Source organism: Nilaparvata lugens, chromosome 8, assembly GCF_014356525.2.
Source record: "Nilaparvata lugens isolate BPH chromosome 8, ASM1435652v1, whole genome shotgun sequence".
NCBI classification, from domain to species: Eukaryota; Metazoa; Arthropoda; class Insecta; order Hemiptera; family Delphacidae; genus Nilaparvata; species Nilaparvata lugens.
In genome coordinates this window covers 35,251,016-35,270,460 of record NC_052511.1, presented here as the reverse complement: position 1 = coordinate 35,270,460, position 19,445 = coordinate 35,251,016, and the positions used below count along the sequence as shown (strand labels likewise).

At 34.1% G+C, this 19,445-nt stretch overlaps 1 protein-coding gene across 1 annotated transcript in view; it reads left to right on the top strand.

Annotated features, from left to right (window-relative positions):
• The window catches only part of LOC111048260 (acetylcholine receptor subunit alpha-like), a 492,391-nt gene that overhangs the window by 459,114 nt on the left and 13,832 nt on the right, over positions 1-19,445 (top strand). Inside the window, exons 8-9 of the mRNA XM_039434650.1 lie at positions 12,368-12,536; positions 14,200-14,302. Of these exons, the coding sequence (XP_039290584.1) occupies positions 12,368-12,536; positions 14,200-14,302 (272 nt within the window). The remainder of the gene's footprint in view (positions 1-12,367; positions 12,537-14,199; positions 14,303-19,445) is intronic.

Sequence of the window (19,445 nt, the reverse complement as noted above, 5' to 3'; positions counted from 1 at the left end):
TTCCCGGGAATGACGTCACGGGATATCAATATGGCGTCTCGAACATGATCGAGAATGGAGGATTCTGGATGGAATTTCAAAGGAACTAATCATTCTCTCTGCTACGGGGTACGCTGAGAGAGAGAGATAATAATAAAGAGAAACAGGGAATGTAGGAGAGATTGATAGAGAGTAAGATAGAGTGATATTGGAAGAGGAAGAGTAAGTGAGAGATAAAAAGAGAGAAAGAGGAAGTGAGAGTGAGAGGAGAGAGTGGGAAGAGATGAGAAGACAGAGAGTAATAAAGTGAGAGGAAAAGAGAGACTGAGTGAGTGAGAGAAAGCGAGGGTATTTGACATCATTTGATGGGATTTGAACAGTGCTTGATCATAGTTTGACCTTGAAATGCTTTGAATATCAAAGAGTCTGGTGAGCTTGGAAGAAAATTTCTTGAGATAGAGCGCTTTTCATGGAGATTGACAGATCTAGGCTACTTATATTATTGCAACTGAAACGCCGCAATTGTACATTATTTATGTTGAAATTGTTCCTTATATTATTGATGCTGATGAATAATGATTATCATTTAATGATACATCGAATTGATATGATGAATTGATGAATCGATTGCAAGTAAATAATTCATCAATTTTCACAACTTGACAGAATATCATAAAATATTATTATATATCATTGTCATTCTGATTATAATAACCTCTTTTGGACCAATTTGCAATCAAAATTCTGGAATGGAATAGTAATATAAGGGCTAAGCCTGTTTTTCTATTTTAAATCATTTAATGATTATGTGTTTTATCATTCTTGAATAAATAATGCTTCTGGATTCCAAATATCCAGTACTGTGTGAGATATTTTCATACTGGAAATTGGACTCAAATTATTGAACGTCGGTGTTACCCAAGAATAGTATATAGATATATAGCTATGTACTATAGTACATAGTATGTGTATTTATAGTGTGACATATATAGTGCATATATATAGTAATAGAGAGAAAAATAAAAATCTTAGTACACTTTTTGAAAATATTTAATCACAACTAAATATATTATATTTATAAAAGTAGCCCTATACAGAAAAGAGATACATATATATATAGTATATAGCTATATACTATCCTTGGGTGTTACCCTACTTTTGGACTTTAATTTATAAACATATATAATAATTCCAATTCCGGAGAGTGACTTCTGTTATATATTCCGGATTCAATACAGTATTATAACTGCTAATCACTTCCAATTCCTTTCAACTTTTCATGGACTGAATTATAGCGATAACATTCCATTGAAATTAAGACATCTATACAAGATTCCATTACATCTTATTTACAATGTTGACCATCACCAGCATAATATCCATTAATCCGTCATAGAATTTACTCAAAGTGGTATCGTTCAACAAAATGGAGCTTGAAAGATGACGTAGTTACATCAGCCAATGGGAGCGCGTTGTGGGCGTGGACTTTTAATAGGCACTGGAGTGTACTGACACGTGATTGGTCGAAGCTTTTTGACATAGTGAATCCCTCAGCAGACGTTGGAATAGACATCTGTGAGATCCATAGAATTTATTGTAGAGTGGTCTTCTTGAACAAATGGTCTTCCCTTACAACAATTTCCCCAACATGTTTCCTACATTAATACGAGGGTCTTCTTCTGTTGAATATATTTCATTTAATTCACTATTGGATCAATTTATTTTTTATATTCAAATAACTCTCAATCAATATTGATAAGATTGTTAGACTCTGATATTGTTTTCAATTTTTAGATCGGAATCATGAATAATATAATATGATTCTCATTCAAAGGATTCTGAATTGATTATTATATTCATTATGTTGAATTCTTATAATAATTACTCGATCAAGATGTGGCTGGGAAGTCCGTACCGTAAGCTACATCTTGAATTCAAATAAATGTTATGTTCTAGTCTAGAAGTTTCAGAATCACCAAATCTGGATACAGGAAGCTTGAATTATACCTACTTCGTTATAACATGCTCAATCTATTAGATACGACAAGAATATAGGCTAACCTGAGGAACGTTGAACAATAACCATAAACTATGCCATTGATGTTCATCTATTTTTATTTTACTGAGGTTGAGACCCACATAAACTCTTGGGCTTGTGCGTGGGTAATGAGTGAGAGGGATGTTGATGAGAGATGACGACTACTTTTTATAGAATTTTACTCGTTCTATATAATGATCTCCTCATTCTATAAATATTATTTCCTACCACAGAGAAATAAATATATCAATTTCTACACACATTTATTGGAAACTCGTGAATAATTCTAATATTAGAGTTAGTCTATTTCTTGAATCTCCCAGATTCATTCAAAATTCTCAAGTGTTCTTCCGTTAATTTGTTGCTTAACGATCAGTGATTGTTGATTCACGATAATGGATAGAATAATCGGAATTAGTTTCTCGTCATTGCCATGGAAAGATGTGACAATAATTCCAAGTAAAACTATCCACCATGTCTTATTAATTTTCAATATTGGATAATTTTAATGCATAACGTCTATTGCTATGGTGATATCAGCTGATAACTATGAAAGCTCTTCATATAAAATAAAAGAACAAAGACGTGGAACAGAAAAATGAATATATGAACAGGAAGAAACTCGCAGCAACTTATATCATTTATCAAGAAACTGTTCAGTCAGGAAGAGTGGGAGAGATCCATCAATTAGTGGTGCAACTTTAATTTGCAAAAGTTTGCCACGAATTGTCACGTTGCAACTTTCATACCGTCTGCGCTCTTAATCTAGACTGATCGTCATATCAATCATCAACCAAGGTCAATCGTTTCAAAAATAGAGTGCACTAATGATTGTTCAAAAACTAAACTAAAAAACTAAAAAGGTCACTACTTGAAGTAGATTGAAGTCGATACCTGTGATTACCTTGGAGAAAAGATAACATAGGATGGCAAAGATAGATTATGGCACTACATTTTCTCTATGGCATCACACTATCAAACAGTTCCAAAAACGGTTTCGACACTAATATTTATACAGACACATAATAACGGGAACTTTTAAGAACGCCATAGAACATTAGTGGGAAAGGCAAAAAAGGATGTATAGGGTGACACAGAATAACGGGAACTTTTAAAAACGCCTTTAAACATTAGTGGGAAGGGCAAAAATGATTTTATTCAAACTAATGTGAAGTTCAATACTTGCCATTTGGGAATTATTAATAACATCTATTACGTTTTGACAATTACTTCTTTAAGATGGCAACCTCCTGAACGAATACACTCTTGAAATCTGTTTTGAGATTCCTGAACGATTGCTGCAACATTTCAACCGATTGCTGCAACATTTCAGCTGGGATATTGTCGATTTCATTTTTAATTGTCTGTTATGATATGATTCAACGGCAGTTATTGGTCAAGTTGTGAAAACGTTTGATTTGAGATAGCTCCACAAACAGAAAATCACAGGTGGACAGATCATGGGACCAGGAAACGCAACCTAATCGTGAGATTACACGGTTACTAAACAATACTCAGTCGCACAGTTGCCATTGAATGTCGTGCAGAGTGGGTTTCGTTCACAATTTCATCAATAGTTTTGAATTAATTAAAAATTGAAACATAATTCAAAATGAAATCGTCAACACAGATTCCAAGAGTGTATTCGTTCCGGAGGAAGCCATCTTAAAGAAGTAATTGTCAAAAAGTGATAGATGTTATTAATAACTCTCAAATGGCAAATCTTGAACTTTACATTAGTTTGAATAAAATCATTTTCGTCCTTCCCACTAACGTTTTATGGCGTTTTTAAAAGTTCCCGTTATTCTGTGTCACCCTATACATCCTTCTTCTACAATTCATACTTCACATTTTTACTTTATGTACATTTTTGTCAATTGGTGGAGATAAATTCAACATCTATGAATACTGGAATCGTACGATCGGCGATATACGATTACGTATAAAATAATATATCAGTTGTGTGCAGTGTGAATACAGCTACAGATTTTCAAAGTTGATTCTCTTTGAAAAATAATAATGATAGTGGATGAGAAGTTTATTTCTGTTTTGGTTTTTTAGTCTATGAAACAGCCTAGAAAAACTGTAATGTGTATAAGTAATTGATTTGTATGATACGATAACTATTTTAAAGCAGTTTGAAGCCAGTTACACACACATTGATATTTGGACGTTTGATTTTTAGCTTTCCTTATGAATTCTACCAGATTAAACTGAACTTGACAAACATCATCTGTTCAATCTAATAGAATTTATAGGGACAGCTGAAAATCTTACGTCTAAGAATCGATGTGTGAGAAACTAGAATAAGGACAGCCTGTTAGTTAACCGGTGAATGTGGAAACGAAAAAATGTTTCCATTTCCTACTTTCTCTTTCACTGATGGTATCTCGGATTCCATATCATTCATGGCATGATAATGATGATAAACATCATCAAAATACTACGCACCTCTATGATAATTCTCACATTCAACTAAGGCTCATGATGATATGGCTCAGAGCTGTATCCGCTCATATAGAGCCCTAAAAAATAATAATCCTGACAGAATTCCCAGCATACCCTCTTCACAATAGGAGGCTCTACTATACTTCCTCCACTCTTTTCCTACTTCCTTCTTGACTCATTCTTCTGCTCATTTTTTTTCGTTCTGCCTTTCAATTTTTCACTGAATTCTCATTTTTCCTTCATGCCTTTCTATTCCCTCACAATTTTAATCTCAATTTATCCTTTTCCTTATTCAGTATCTTCATTTCTCGCTCTCGCTTTCTTTCCCACTGTTTTCTGCTTCTCACTTCATTAATTTTCAACTGTTTCTTCTCCCTTTTCAGTTTCTTCTTCTTCTTTTTCTTCTTCTTCTTCTTCTTCCTCTTCTTCTTCTTCTCCTTCTTCTTCGTCTTCTTCTTTTTCATCATCTTTCCATTCAAATCCTCATTCCTCTTTCATAACGCATCCTCACACTATTTCACCTTCTCGTTCTCATCCTTCTCCCATTCTGCATCTCCTTTCAATCTTTCCATCATCTGTTTCTCTCTCATTCCTCTCCTTCACCTTCACCTTCTTCACCTTATTTTCTCCATTTTTATTTCTTGTAAATCCCTGATATTTTCTCCCCATTTTTGTTCTCCATATTACCTTCTTTCTCTTTCCACATAATTTCCACTCTTATTCTCCATTCGCTTCTCTCTTTTTACTCGATATAATTACTAGTCTTCCCTATCTATTTCTGTCCCTCATCCAATGTTTCCAGATTTGTCCATGCCATTTCTTAACGCAATCTCCCGTTATGTTTATTTACTATTTCTGTTTTACATAAATCCTTCTGTTCCAATGGTTTTTCATGCATCATTCCATTACTCTCTCTCTTTTCACCTTTCCTATCCTCCCTTTTCATTCACTCCTTACTCTCCTTCATTCTTCTCTTCTTCCTCCATCCTTCCCCCTCTAGATCACTTCCAGTTTTATTCACTTTATTCTGCTTCCCTCTCTCTTCTTCTCCATATTCTCCACCTCTACTCCCCCTCCTCTCAATCCATCTTCTCATTCCCTCATTTTTCTTTCTTCCCCTTTCCTTACATAATTGCACCTCTTTTTCTCTCAATCTTATACTCCTCCACACTTTCACCTCATTTTGTAAGTCATTTCAATTATCCAATTTATGTAATCATTTTGATGATGTATTTATTGTAAGAAACAATATTAGGATTAAAGAATTCTTTCCTTCTCTCCTCTCATCACTTTGTTTTCCCCTCTTCTCTTTGTTTTCCCTTCTTCTCTTCCTCTTCTCCCTTCTTTCCTATCCTCCTCTTTTACTTCTAGAATTTCCTTCTCTCCTCTCATCACTTTGTTTTCCCCTCTTCTCTTTGTTTTCCCTTCTTCTCTTTATTTTCCCTTTTTCTCTTTCTCTCCTCCCTTCTTTCCTATCCTCCTCTTCTACTTCTAGAATTTCCTTCTCTCCTCTCATCACTTTGTTTTCCCCTCTTCTCTTTGTTTTCCCCTCTTCTCTTTGTTTTCCCTTCTTCTCTTTCTCTCCTCCCTTCTTTCCTATCCTCCTCTTTTACTTCTAGAATTTCCTTCTCTCCTCTCATCACTTTGTTTTCCCCTTTTCTCTTTGTTTTCCCCTCTTCTCTTTGTTTTCCCTTTTTCTCTTTCTCTCCTCCCTTCTTTCCTATCCTCCTCTTTTACTTCTGAAACTCCTAACCTTTTACTCCACCAATCTTCTGACTTCACCCCTGTGAACAGTGCAGCATTTCGTCTAATAACACCCTTCTGTATTCATTCTCTGAGGCTGCTAGCTTTTGTGTCAAAAGTTTCACCGCATTCTGTCAGCATTCTTCATTAATAGCATCAATGTTTCCCATTCAACCAATACTGACAATCCTGACTGTGTCTCACTGAATCGAGATTCCCTTTCAACTGTCAGCTTCCTATACTAACAACATCATTGCTCCCCAATGCAATCAATGCTGACAGTTTAAAGTGGATCTCACTAAGCCCACCTGCTGAAATTTGCATGGCACAACTCTCATTCTCTGCTCAGGGCGAGGCAGAGTCATTTTGCCGAGTCAATCAGTGAGTCATGAGTCGCGAAAATGTAATATAAATAGAGAGGCTCTCCAGATTAGGATCGCGAGTCACATGACTGGAGTCACCGGAGTCCTCATGCAACTTTTATTGTCATTCTTATCTTTGGCTGGTTTTTTTTTCGCCCGCTGAAATCCGCTTTCCACTCAGTTACTTCCTTCATCTCTTGTCGATGTATTTTTCTGTCTTTTTCTTCTTTTTATTCTCAATTTTTTTTCTTCTTCTTCTTCTTCTCCTTTTTCTTCTTCATCATGTTCTCCTTCTACTACATCTTTTGTGCTTTTTCATCTTAATTTTCTTCTTAGTAGCCTATTTTTTCTCTTTTTTTCAATACTCTACATCTCTATCATTTTTGTTCATTTACAAGTACAGTATTATTTTCCTTTTCATCCTCCCTCAATCTTGCATCCACCAGTTCCTGCAGTTTCTTGCTCCTTCTTTCTTACCCCCCCTTCATTCTTCTTCTTCTTCTTCCCCTACCTGTTCTTCTTTTACTTCATCTCCTTCATCTCCTTCTTCTCCATCTTCCTATCCTCCTCATCTCATCCACTCATCTTTTCCCATCCTCCTTCACATCATCCAGCATATTTTTTTTGCACTTCTCAATTATGCCGCTACCACTACCACTACCTATCTATATTCTTCTATTTCTTTTTTCTTATCTTCTACGTTCAAATGTTCTTATCCTTCTTTTAGGCCTATATCTTCTGCTTGTTCTAGCTTTGTCTTGTTTTCCAGGTTTTGTTTCCTGCTTCTTCTTCCTTTTCCCTTTCACTTCTTCTCATTCTCTTTCTCCTTCTTATTTTGCTCCCCCCTCTTCTTGCTCTTTTTACATTTCCTCTTCTCCCTCTTCTTTATTTTCTTCCTCTCCCTCTTAATCCTCTACTACCTCTTCTACCTCTTCTCCCATATCATTCCCTTCTTCCTATTCGATCTCTTCTTCCTATCCTTTCTCTTATTCTATATCTTCCTCTTCTTCTTCTTCGCCTTCTTCTTCCTCTTATTTTTTTCTTCCCTCCTCTTTTTCCTCTCCCTCATCGTCCTTCTTTCTTCTAGTTGTCCTTTTTCTTCTTTTTCCTCATCGTCTTCTCCCACCTATGTTTTTCTCATTCTCCTCAACAATCAGCTTCTTTCCTTCTCCCTTGTGTTTTATCACACATTCATCTTTTGTTTATTTCTGTCGACTAAGCTGCTGATTCCGATTCAATCCGCTACTTTCCACTCACTTGTGAAATACGCTTTCCGAAAGCGTATGATCCACTTGTCTGATAAGAATCTTACAGTCTACTGCTAGCATTCGAGAAACGTGGAGTGGCTGAGAAAAACTAAGGAAACAAAAATATCCAGACAGGATTTAAGCTCACGTGTGCATTTTATACCATGCTCAAGTCGAAGAAAAGTCAGATTATTGACTCTGGAGAACCAATTTTCAAAATGTCCTTGTCGTATGATGATTTGATTCAAAAATCCCCAATCATCATGCATCACTTACCATTGTTCCATTTTGGTAATTAATTTATTTATTCACGATACAATGACACTGATGTAATAACAATGGTGGATAAATTAATACGGTAGTCCTTGTGCTATTTTTCTTCCAAATTTAGATGATGACACAGTCCAAGATAAGGTTAGTCTTTCACGTGTAAAGTATCTATACCATTCTAGTCCAAAATGAAAATGAAATTATAAATTTTGAATTTTTATGGCTTAAATTGGTGAATTAATTGGGAATATTCCACTCAATTACCACATGAGAATTTATTTCAGTAATATCGTGTTTTTTTATTGATAATTTTTAGTAAAGTCGTATATTTTTGTCCGTGTTAGTGTGTTTGTTTTTATGTGTGATTAGCTGAATAAATGGAACTATCAGAAACTATAATCATGTTTCCTGTAAATCAATGAAGTCATTGAGTTGAAATGGTATTGAACATTCAATCACTCATTGTTTTTCCAATATATTGGAAAATACAGGTAGGCCTATGCATCTATCTATTGATGGTGCTGTACAGGCCCTATATTGTAGGAGTCAATCTGTATTATTATTAATCGAATCCTTCATCAGCTACATTATTTTATTGAAATTTTAATTTTTGAAGTTTTTGAAATATACATGCATTTTTCAGAATCCATTAGTAAAATTTATTAGTGGATTCCATAGAGGAGCGATCATTTAGAAAAATATTCCTAATCATGAGCAATAATACCAGATTCATGTTTTACAATTGTGTTGTGAAATTATTGTGGATTATTTTTTAAATTGTCGACTATTATTGATGGATATCATTCTTTAGTGAGGTTCACGTTATAATGGCAGTGAAGGAAGATAGGAGAAAAACGTTGCCGATCCTATGTCTTGATACAGGTTTATAACTGTTCATTTCAGTTCAAAATAATCAATTATATTTTATTAAGCGAGAAATTATATTTTTCAATAATTTCATAATGAATTTTCATAATTAAGATGAAATATTTTGTCAATTAATCCTTTTATTCTACATTGTTAAAAGACGATCTGGCAGCAGAGCAAAGCGAGAAAGAGATAGCACTAACCACTTTGTTGAATGATAGACAAGGATAGCAATAGCATTGCTAATCAAACACTGCCATTATAACGTGGACCTCACTATGGTGATGAAGTTCTAACGCAATATGTAGACCAGTCTATATTGTATATAGGGAATGATACTGGATAAAACTGCGAGGGAGGACATCTGAAAAGATAAATAAGTCATAAATATGAATAAATAAATAGATCAATGGGTAATAAATGAATAAGTGTGTATGGTTTCTGTGAATCAATGTGTGAGTGTGTGTGTGTGTGGCTCCTATGAGTTTGTGTGAGTAAGCAACTGAATAAGAGTGTTCAAAAGTGAGTAAGTGACTGTCTGAGTGAGTAAATGAGTGAGTAAGTAACTGACTGAGTAAATGAGTGAGTAGCCGAGTGAGTAACTGAGTTAGTGAATGAATGAAAACTTTCTCTTTGAGGGCCACTAACTCTCTGTCAACAACACTGAGCGACTTGTTATCAGTCCGCGTTCCCCACAACGTAAAATTCATTGTTTGACAAAGATGCTCTCCAAAATATTAAATTCAAACACAGAACAGTAAGCGACAGCGACAAACTACAACGGCGACAAACTACAAGGGCGACAAGCGACAACCGTAAAGAATCGGAATTATGTTCTTTGTTTATGACAGAAGTAGTCGAGGCGTTGTTTAATAGGCCTGCAATATGGTTTATTGCATCCTAAACCCCCGTCCGGTGGTAGTTAATCAACTGAGGGTTTATCTCTCCAGTATTAATATAATGAGATTGCGCGTTTGAACTCACAGCTGCTTCAGTTAAATTTGTAATCTAGCTCGGTCGGTTTGTAGTGAAATTCACTTTAAATTATCAGCATTTAATGTAATAAACACTGAAATGCTTCTCATATAACCTTTGGTGGCCTTGAAACTTTCAGCATTTATTCTATTGATAGCACCATCTCTTCCCATTCAACTCATCCGGACAGTTGAAAGTGATTGCTGATTTTTAAACTCTAACAGCGTCAATTTTATTTATAACACCAATATGGTTCTCTTCTAACTTATGCTGACGGTTTAAAGTGAAAAGCACTATAGAGTAGCACTGAATAAATTATTCTGTCAACACGTTTTGTGGAATTAATGTCCAAGTGACAGTAGTAAAATATTTCACCGTAAATAATATTATGATGGTTAACAGCCTGTTCCAGGTGGAATAAGGATGGAGATACTATTATTATTTGCAGTTAGATTATCAGATTTATTTTGATGGATGGATAGATGCAGTTTGATGAATAAAATCATTTCTTGTTTTCCATCACGAACTGCTTATTATTAAATCACTTTTTGCTATTAAAAAGAACTGGCAGTCAGTATTTTTCCCAATTAATGAATTAATCACTCACTGTGAAAATTATTTCCATTAATGGATAGATTTCTATGGTTGCTCAAATTGATGGTAGAATTATATGTGTGAGAAAGATGCCAATTATTATGGAAAAGAAGAAAAGATGTTGAAAGAAAGTTGAGGATAATGAGAAATTATCATGATATTTATAAGAGGTGGAAAGTCGACAACGGATAAAGAGAAACGTATTATTCCATTTGTTTTCTTGTGCCAAAGTTTCTCATGACCGTATTTGGAATACTTGGGCGTGTCTAGTCTCGGCCAATGACAGAGCTCAACGCTCATTGGTCAACAGTAGATAACGGCTAATTAGCGTAGGGCTTCACACACACTGGTTTTCCTGCTCAATGTTAAAACTTTCAGTTCAATAGAGATTGACAAGGGTGTAAGTGTTACAACTGAAACTCAATTCAATCCAAAAAGTTATTTATTCCTCATAAAAACAAAACAATATTATTCACAATCTGTTGTCAGCTCTACATACTTTTACAAGAACTCATACATAAGAATAATATTTTTGTGCGATAAAAAACTCAAACAAAATAAATTAGAGTTGATTAAATAAGTTTATCAGAGATTGACAATGGTGTAATAACCGAAACCAGTCTTTCTAACTATCAATAAATCTGTGGTTTTTTGACAATTTCGTAGTATTTTTTTTTTTTTAATATCAAACAAAATAGTTGAAATTGAATCTAATAGAAAGTGATCCTCAAAAATCTTAATCCTAGTTTTGATCATGATTGAGATTCATAACTCATCAGGATTGAATTCATATGTTATTAGTACGAGTATCTTGAATTATTCCAACAAATTAGTAAGTTTCACAATATCAGGTCGTTTCCAATCAATGTGGGTATCTACCCCATCACCTTCACATCTTTACAACACAGAAATATCTCAAGCTAATTCATGCTATCTTGCCAATCTCCTCAGCTCTGAACGACATCATTGGAAACTTCAATAACAACTACTACTGTTATGTCGACAGCATGGAAATAGAACGGCTGAGTTGATTAAAAAACCAATCTAAATATTATATATGTGTATTACCACGTATATCTCCAAAACGAATATACATAAAACCTGTATATAAACCAGTATATCGATAAAAACCCAATCTAAATTATTTCTGTGTATTATTACTCTATATCTCCTTCAAGGTGCTAGCTTATGTTTTTCGTACCCTCCACAGAAAAACAGTGATTTTTCCAAACAATATTAATCATTCAAAGTTTAACAGTAAATGATCCTAATTTGAACAAGAACAGAGTGAAAGAATCGCAATTTTTTGAACTACCGTATTTTGTTCCACCAAAAATAGTCAGAGAAAATAATTTCTTCTAACGAGTAAAAATGAGTAAACGTGTGGAAATAAAGTAAAATAAAACAAGTGAAAATAAAATCCATTTTTCTTTACACAAAGAAAGTAGAAAAATAGGGAAAGACAGTGTTGATTGACTTCCCCTCCCATTGATTAGGACTTGATTGATACCAGAGTAGTAGAAATATTGATATATAATATAAATATAATACATATTAAATATATTATATGTGAAATATATGTGTCTACAACGATACAATTCCACAAAAAAAATATATGAGCTATATATTATATAGTCATATATAGTTATATATTATATATCATATAATTATTATATGTCTATCGCAAAATTCCCTTTGAACTTTCAACACTGGTGAAATGAGAAACATAAAATACATAATGCAGTTTATGGAAAAATGAGAAACATAATGTAGTTTATTCACAAAGAAAGCTGTCAGTTTGTAGTGATTCTCACCTGTGTAATTTTTTTTTGCTGATGTTTCAGGCATGAGAAGTTTTACACATGCTGTGACGAGCCCTACCTGGATATCACGTTCAACATCACCATGCGTAGAAAAACACTGTTCTACACGGTCAACCTCATCATCCCTTGTATGGGCATCTCCTTTCTCACCGTGCTGGTCTTTTATTTGCCATCAGACAGCGGTGAAAAGGTATCGCAGATCATGATTATCATAGAATATTACAGGATCTCAATATGAATAATGTAAAATATATCATAAAGTAAATTCTTATGGCTTTTGTTGGTGGGGAGTCCCTTGCAGGAAGGTCCCACCGCCTGAATATATAACTTAATATTCAACCATAGATTATGAGATACATAATCTGGTATCATCAGATATTCCGATACGAATTGATAGCTAGAGAGTATAGAATGTAATTCATGAAATTCTTTACTGGAAAGAAATAAAAATCCAAATACCTTTTTCTTAAAAAAATGTTTATTTAGGACATGTTTCGACATTTATGTCATTATCAAGTAAATGGATAATTATTTCATTTTATAATTATTAATTTCGCGAGGTGTTATTCGTACTTTTACAAAAACATCAGGCTTCAGAGACCCTAGATCCCTAGATTGAGGAAGCTCCCCACAGAGATTCTTCATGAATGAGAGAGTTGGAACGTATCACCAACAATGGAAAGAGCTTGTTGAAGGAGTATGTTGATTAGCACAACACAGCCTATCAGCTGTCCTAAAAGGACCTAACACCAAAAAGCTCCTTGTGTATCTTTTAAGGCTGTGCAAAGGCTAAAAATAAACTTTTTACTGGTGATATTATTCAGATTTTTTCGATTTGTATATAATCAAGGTATCGAAATAGAAAAGTTTTCTCAGAAAAAACATTTTTTCTTCGATCATCACTTTTCGAGATATGAGCGCCTAAAGTTTAAATTTTTTGGACAGAACATTTCAAATTCGGTAAGAGATAAATCCATGAGATCCAGAGGATAAATTCTGCATGGTATTGTTGATAGAAAAGAACAAAAACTATCTGAAAATATCAATTTTTGAAATAGTTATTCAATTCACTTTTAGTTGAGCTATTTTTGGTAAATTGAATTACTTTCTCAAAAATGTATATTTTTATAAGATTTTTGTTCTATTTAATCAATAATTCCATGAAGAGTTTATCCTCCATATCTCATGGATTTATCTCTTACCGAATTTGAAATGTTCTGTCCCAAAAATTTAAAGTTAAGGCGCTCATATCTCAAAAAGTAATGATCGGAAAAAAATTTTTCCTGAGAAAACTTTTTCATTTTGATAGCTCGATGATATACAAATCGAAAAACTTTGAAAAATATCTCCAGTAGAAAGTTTATTTTTATCCTTTGCACAGCCTTAAGATCAGCACGTTGCTTTGAGACGATACAAAAGAGCATCTGTTGCTTATGGAAAAATACATTTTCAAAAATGTTCGATGTTTTTGAACGGGTAGTATTGTAGTCTAGTGACCCTCCGCCAATAGGCAAAGCTACAGGACCCGGACTGTATTTACTCACTTCCTCACTCACTCCTTGTGCTTCAAAGGCCTTGACATCGTTTGAGAAAGAAAGTACAGTAATTGGAAATATAATTATAGTTAATTGTGTATCCTACTTGTCCGATTTTGTAACTTTTCCATGCTCTGATTTATCTATCACTTTTGTGAAATTTTTAATTTTTAGGTCAGCTTATCCAATAGACTATATTTATCCCATTGTCCTATTGTATATTTATCCTTCCGTTGGTTACTTTTCACTTTTACTCTGTCTGATTTTGTAGCTCTAATATGTTTTGATTTATATTTTTGTGCAATTTGTGATTGTCAGGTGAGCTTATCAATCTCGATCCTGCTGTCGCTGACTGTGTTCTTCCTGCTGCTGGCCGAAATCATCCCTCCAACCTCCCTAGTTGTGCCACAAAAATCAAAATAACTGATCCAATGAAATGGGTTCAGATCCCGTCCTATTCAATAATACAATTCTCTTTAAACTGCCCGAACTGCGACAGGAAAACTGTATTATAAAACAAGAACAAAATCTATCCCCTTCACCAGAACAGCCGGACTTACTCACAGTCCTAACGAACGAGCTCACACACCGACCAAAAGAAAAATTTTGGGGTATTAAATATAACTCAGTCAATGCCAAACATGAAAGCCATTTCAAGTACATATTTTTATCTGTCGCACAAGCGGCACGTTTGTTATTAAAAACAAAAGAGAAGCTACATTAATTTTGACAACAAATGAAATAAACAATCTTTCTGTCGATGACAAACATTTTTCAAAGACAAAAACACTGTTCATTAAACTTTTACAATTTAAAACTCTAAAATCCTTATCAATATGAGATAAATATATGATTCATATATATGTCGCATATGACCAGGTGACAATACATAATATTCCCTTAACCTACATATCGAGCAATGACTTATCATTATGTATTTATGTTCTGTATTTTATTGACTTACGACATTGACAAGTCCAAATGCCCCTTTTATAGGAGGTCAGTGGATGAAATAATAATAAATAAAAAAATAAATAAATATCAGGTGTATATATAGGTATATAGGTGTCACATATTGATTACATAGCTAACAGAGCCAATCAACAGATGGTTTTCATTTTGAGAACATGCTCGCCCTTCACTGATGTGGTACCTCTGCTACTCTCATACAAATCAATAATTGTGAGGAGTCTATTAGACTAGACATGCGAAGTATGGAATCCTTATCATAATGAACAGATTCACCTTCTAGAAGGCTCGCAAAACAAATTTTTGAGATGTATGTATTATTAAAAGCACAGGGTTTTCTGTTTGATTACCCAACCAACTCCCTCAGAAGTATGTTCAATATTAAATCACTGAGATTAAGACGTGATGTTAAATTACTTGTTTTTCTGTACAATATGTTGAATAATAGAACTGATTCTTGCTACCTGCTTTCTAAAGTTAACATATATATAAATACCATTGCTCGACGTTCTGGATTTTCATTTCATATTTCTCGCTCCAGAACGGTAACCAATTATAACTTTCCTTTAAGTAGAGCTCAAAGAATTTTCAATACTTATTCGGAGCACTTGGACATCTTCTGGCTCTCCCCTTCCAAATTCCGAAGGATTTCATATGATTTAGTCTAGTAGTATGTGGTCCATCATTTCGTGATTTGCGCTTGCATTTCTTTTATTCAATTATCCTCATAAAGGCTAGTGGTAGTACATTAAGGTGAGTACAGACTATCGCTCTGCTCCACAACCGAACGTCACTCCAGCAGAGCGATTGATGATCGACCGGGGAGCAACAGTGGTTCGACCGGGGAACGCGAGAAGATCTAACATCTTCCGTAACGTTCATGATGGGTGCGTGGGCGGAGCGACTGTGGTTCGATGGTGGTACGAGGGCGGTACGAGGGAGGAGCGTGCTCGGTGCTGGTTGGAAGCGCGAATATGTGTACGCAGCTTTACACAGACAATTTTTTTCCTCTTGTCAATATACTAGTAATGATTATAGTTTACTAAGGTGTGTGTGCATCTTTTCTTATTGAATTCAGTTACTGTATTTTTATTATTCTATATACGACTGAATATTTCTTCTATTTTTGTCTTATTTCATTCTCATAATTTTATAATTAGCTATTTTTATAGTTTATTATTATTTCTATCTTCTTTTTATTGAAAATTGTATTATGTTGGAAACTATTGTGTAGTGTGAAGGAGGCAAAATGGGTATTTTACCTGTTGTCTCCATGAATAACTCGGGACGTGTATTTTCCATAGATAATCTTGGAAATTTCCGGCGTTACTATAATTGTCTATTACTATTCATTACTATTAAGGCTGTGCAAAGGCTGAAAATAAACTTTCTACCCGTGATATTTTTCAAAGTTTTTCGATTTGTATATCATCTAGCTATCAAAATGAAAAAGTTTTCTCAGGAAAACATTTTTTTTCCCATCATTACTTTTTGAGGTATGAGCGCCTGAAGTTTGAATTTTTGGGACAGAACATTTCAAATTCGTTTGGATATAAATCCATGAGATTTAGAGGATGGATTCATCCCTTTAATGACATACGGTAGTGAGGTATGGACAAAGACCAAGAATGATGACAAACGAATTCAGGCATCAGAGATGAGGTTTCTGCGCAGCATTCAAGGATACTCGAGACGAGACCATATAAGTAATGAAACAATTCGAAGTGAGTGCAATGTGCAACTACTAACAGCAATCATTGAAAAATACAGATTGGTCTGGACAAATCACCTGCGCCGTATGCCACCAACTCGTCTTCCACTACAAGCTTGGAAGTTACAGTTGGATGGGAAAAGGGACGTCGGAAGACCGAGGAAGCGGTGGACACCGGAACAGGCTTTACAAGCCTAGTCCATGATGGATGATGATGATGATGATGATAACTCAACTAAGAGCTATTTTTAGTAAATTGAATAACTAACTTGAAAATTGATATTTTCAGTAAATTATTTTTGTTTTAATAGATTAAAAATACCATGAAGAGTCTATCCTCTGAATCTCATGGATTTATATCCAAACGAATTTGAAATGTTCTGTCCTAAAAATGTGAACCTTAGGCGCTCATATCACAAAAAGTAATGACCAGAAAAAAAATGTTTTTCTGAGAAAACATTTTATTTTGATAGCTTGATGATATACAAATCGAAAAACTTTGAAAAATATCACGAGTAGAAAGTTTATTTTTAGTCTTTGCACAGCCTTAAAACTGTTCATCTCTTAATGTAGGGTTGGATACTACAATACTCAATACAGAATACTACAATTCGTGCCACCCTCCTCTATGAACCCTTCATAGAACGTTATCAAATGAGTCTAGCCTTTCAATTTTGCAAAGTGGCCTTGGCAAATCGAAGCACTAGCTACATTCTACTATAGTGAGGTCCACGTTATAATGGCAGTATTCCATTATCATTGGTGTTGCTATCTCCTACGCTTGTCTACCATCAATGTCTATCAACAATGGAGACGATAGCGATATCCCTTTCTAGCTCTGCAACGTTGTCAAATCAACTTGATTAACAGAATATATTATATTTAATCTCAATTATGAAAATTTATTATTCAATCATTGAAAATTATTTTCTCTTGGCGAAAAAAAATATTTTATCAGTTTTTGCTATTAGAAAAAACGACTGACAGTCAGGTTTTTTACAATAAATGAATTAATCACTCATTGTGACAACGAGATCTTCCGACAGTGATTAATTCATTTATTGTAAAAAATCTGACTTCTAGTCGTTTTTTCTAATAGCAAAAAGTAATTTAATAATAAGTGATGGAAGAGAACATTGGAGAATATCATTATTATTTTCAAACAAGACTGGAAAATTGATATTACATTGAAAATACGGGTATCAGCAGTCCTCTATAGAAGGCGTGGTCAGACAGAGATTCGGCAACACTGTTATCATATCTTTCTTCTCTGCCATTATAACATGGACCTCGCTATAGGGTCATACAATTGTTATAAGTTTTCTCTTGAAACATTAGAAAGATAATTCAAAGAAAAATCATAAAATAAAAATCGTTGTATTTTCTTTGTTATTAGTTAACTTAATAATAGGATATGCAACCTATCCAGTTAAGACTTTAATACAGAATACGATAGATAATATTTGTCCAATTATTCCGCTATTATTACAATTTCAATATACGAAAATGAATAATTATAATAAATAGAATGTTTATTATATTTCTTATGCATAGTCAGGTTAATTTGTAAGTTACTAATCTTAAAGAAAAATATGTAACTGACTGTTACAAAATCATTTGAAGACTACAATGGTTCTATTATGACGAATGTTACAAGAACGATGGAAAATAAAAACCTACAAAATGATAGAAGCTCTTCACGTGAAACCTCCCTCTATTTTATACTTCTCAGTAGAATAGCAATCACAGTTTCACAGCTAAAAAGCGATAGAAAATGAAAACCTGCAAAATAATAGAAGTTCTTCGCGTGGAACCTCTCTTTATTTTATACCTCTCAGTAGAATAGCAATCACAGTTTCACAGAGTTCAAAAACGATAGAAAATAAAACCTGCAGAATAATAGAAGCTCTTCACGTGAAACCTCCCTCTATTTCTCTATTTTCTACCTCTAGAAAACCATCACAGTTGAAAAATGTTGAACTTTCACAAAAATAGGCATCCCCATCATATCGATGATCATTTGCATCCATGATTGGTAACGTGGGAGTGGAACGACTATAGAAGTTATGCCCGCGATTTTTAATATCGAGATTCTGACGAAGTGCAACGACTATTTTCCAATACAACAGGAGCAGACTGTTGCTAACTATTGTTCAAGACAGACAAAAGCTGTCAAAGAAAGAGCACAGCTATCTTTGCTATTTCTCATTGCTCGCTTCGTATTGAAGGCTTCATAATGAAACGTGAAAAGTGGACAAGTTTTCACTATATCTATATCCAGAAATATACATTGTAGACATGTCCTAGAATTGTATCACTGTAAATATACAGTATTTACTATACTTTTAGAATGATATAGTACAATATAGTACTAGCGCTTTCCACATTCTATTCTTCAGTTTCTAGAGAACCTAGTAGTAGTAGAGCTTTCTAATTTTAGTGAAAACTATGACTGAAAGAGAAAACTATGAGAGTCACGAGAAAGAAGAGTCATGAGTAGGCCTATGTTAATTTCTAGACTGGAGCAATACAAACCTTTTCAGTAGATTTTTAGTGGAAACCTTTATTTTCGGCTCATTTCAAAGAAATATTAGCCTACTTTTCCAATACAAACTCAAATTCAAATACTTTTTTCAAGTATTTTGCAGTGAAACAAGAAATAAACTCAGTATCACGGAATTCCTCCACAAAGACAAAAATTATAAATCGTCTGTGTGTGGAGGAGAGTTCCACAAACAACACAGCAATCACAAATTAAAATAATTATAATACATTTTGTGTAGTTGAGAAGTTGATATTGTGGTAATTATTCATATTGAATGAAAGAGACTGAGGAATTGTCAAAAAACCACAGATTTATTGATACTCAGAAAGACCGGTTTAG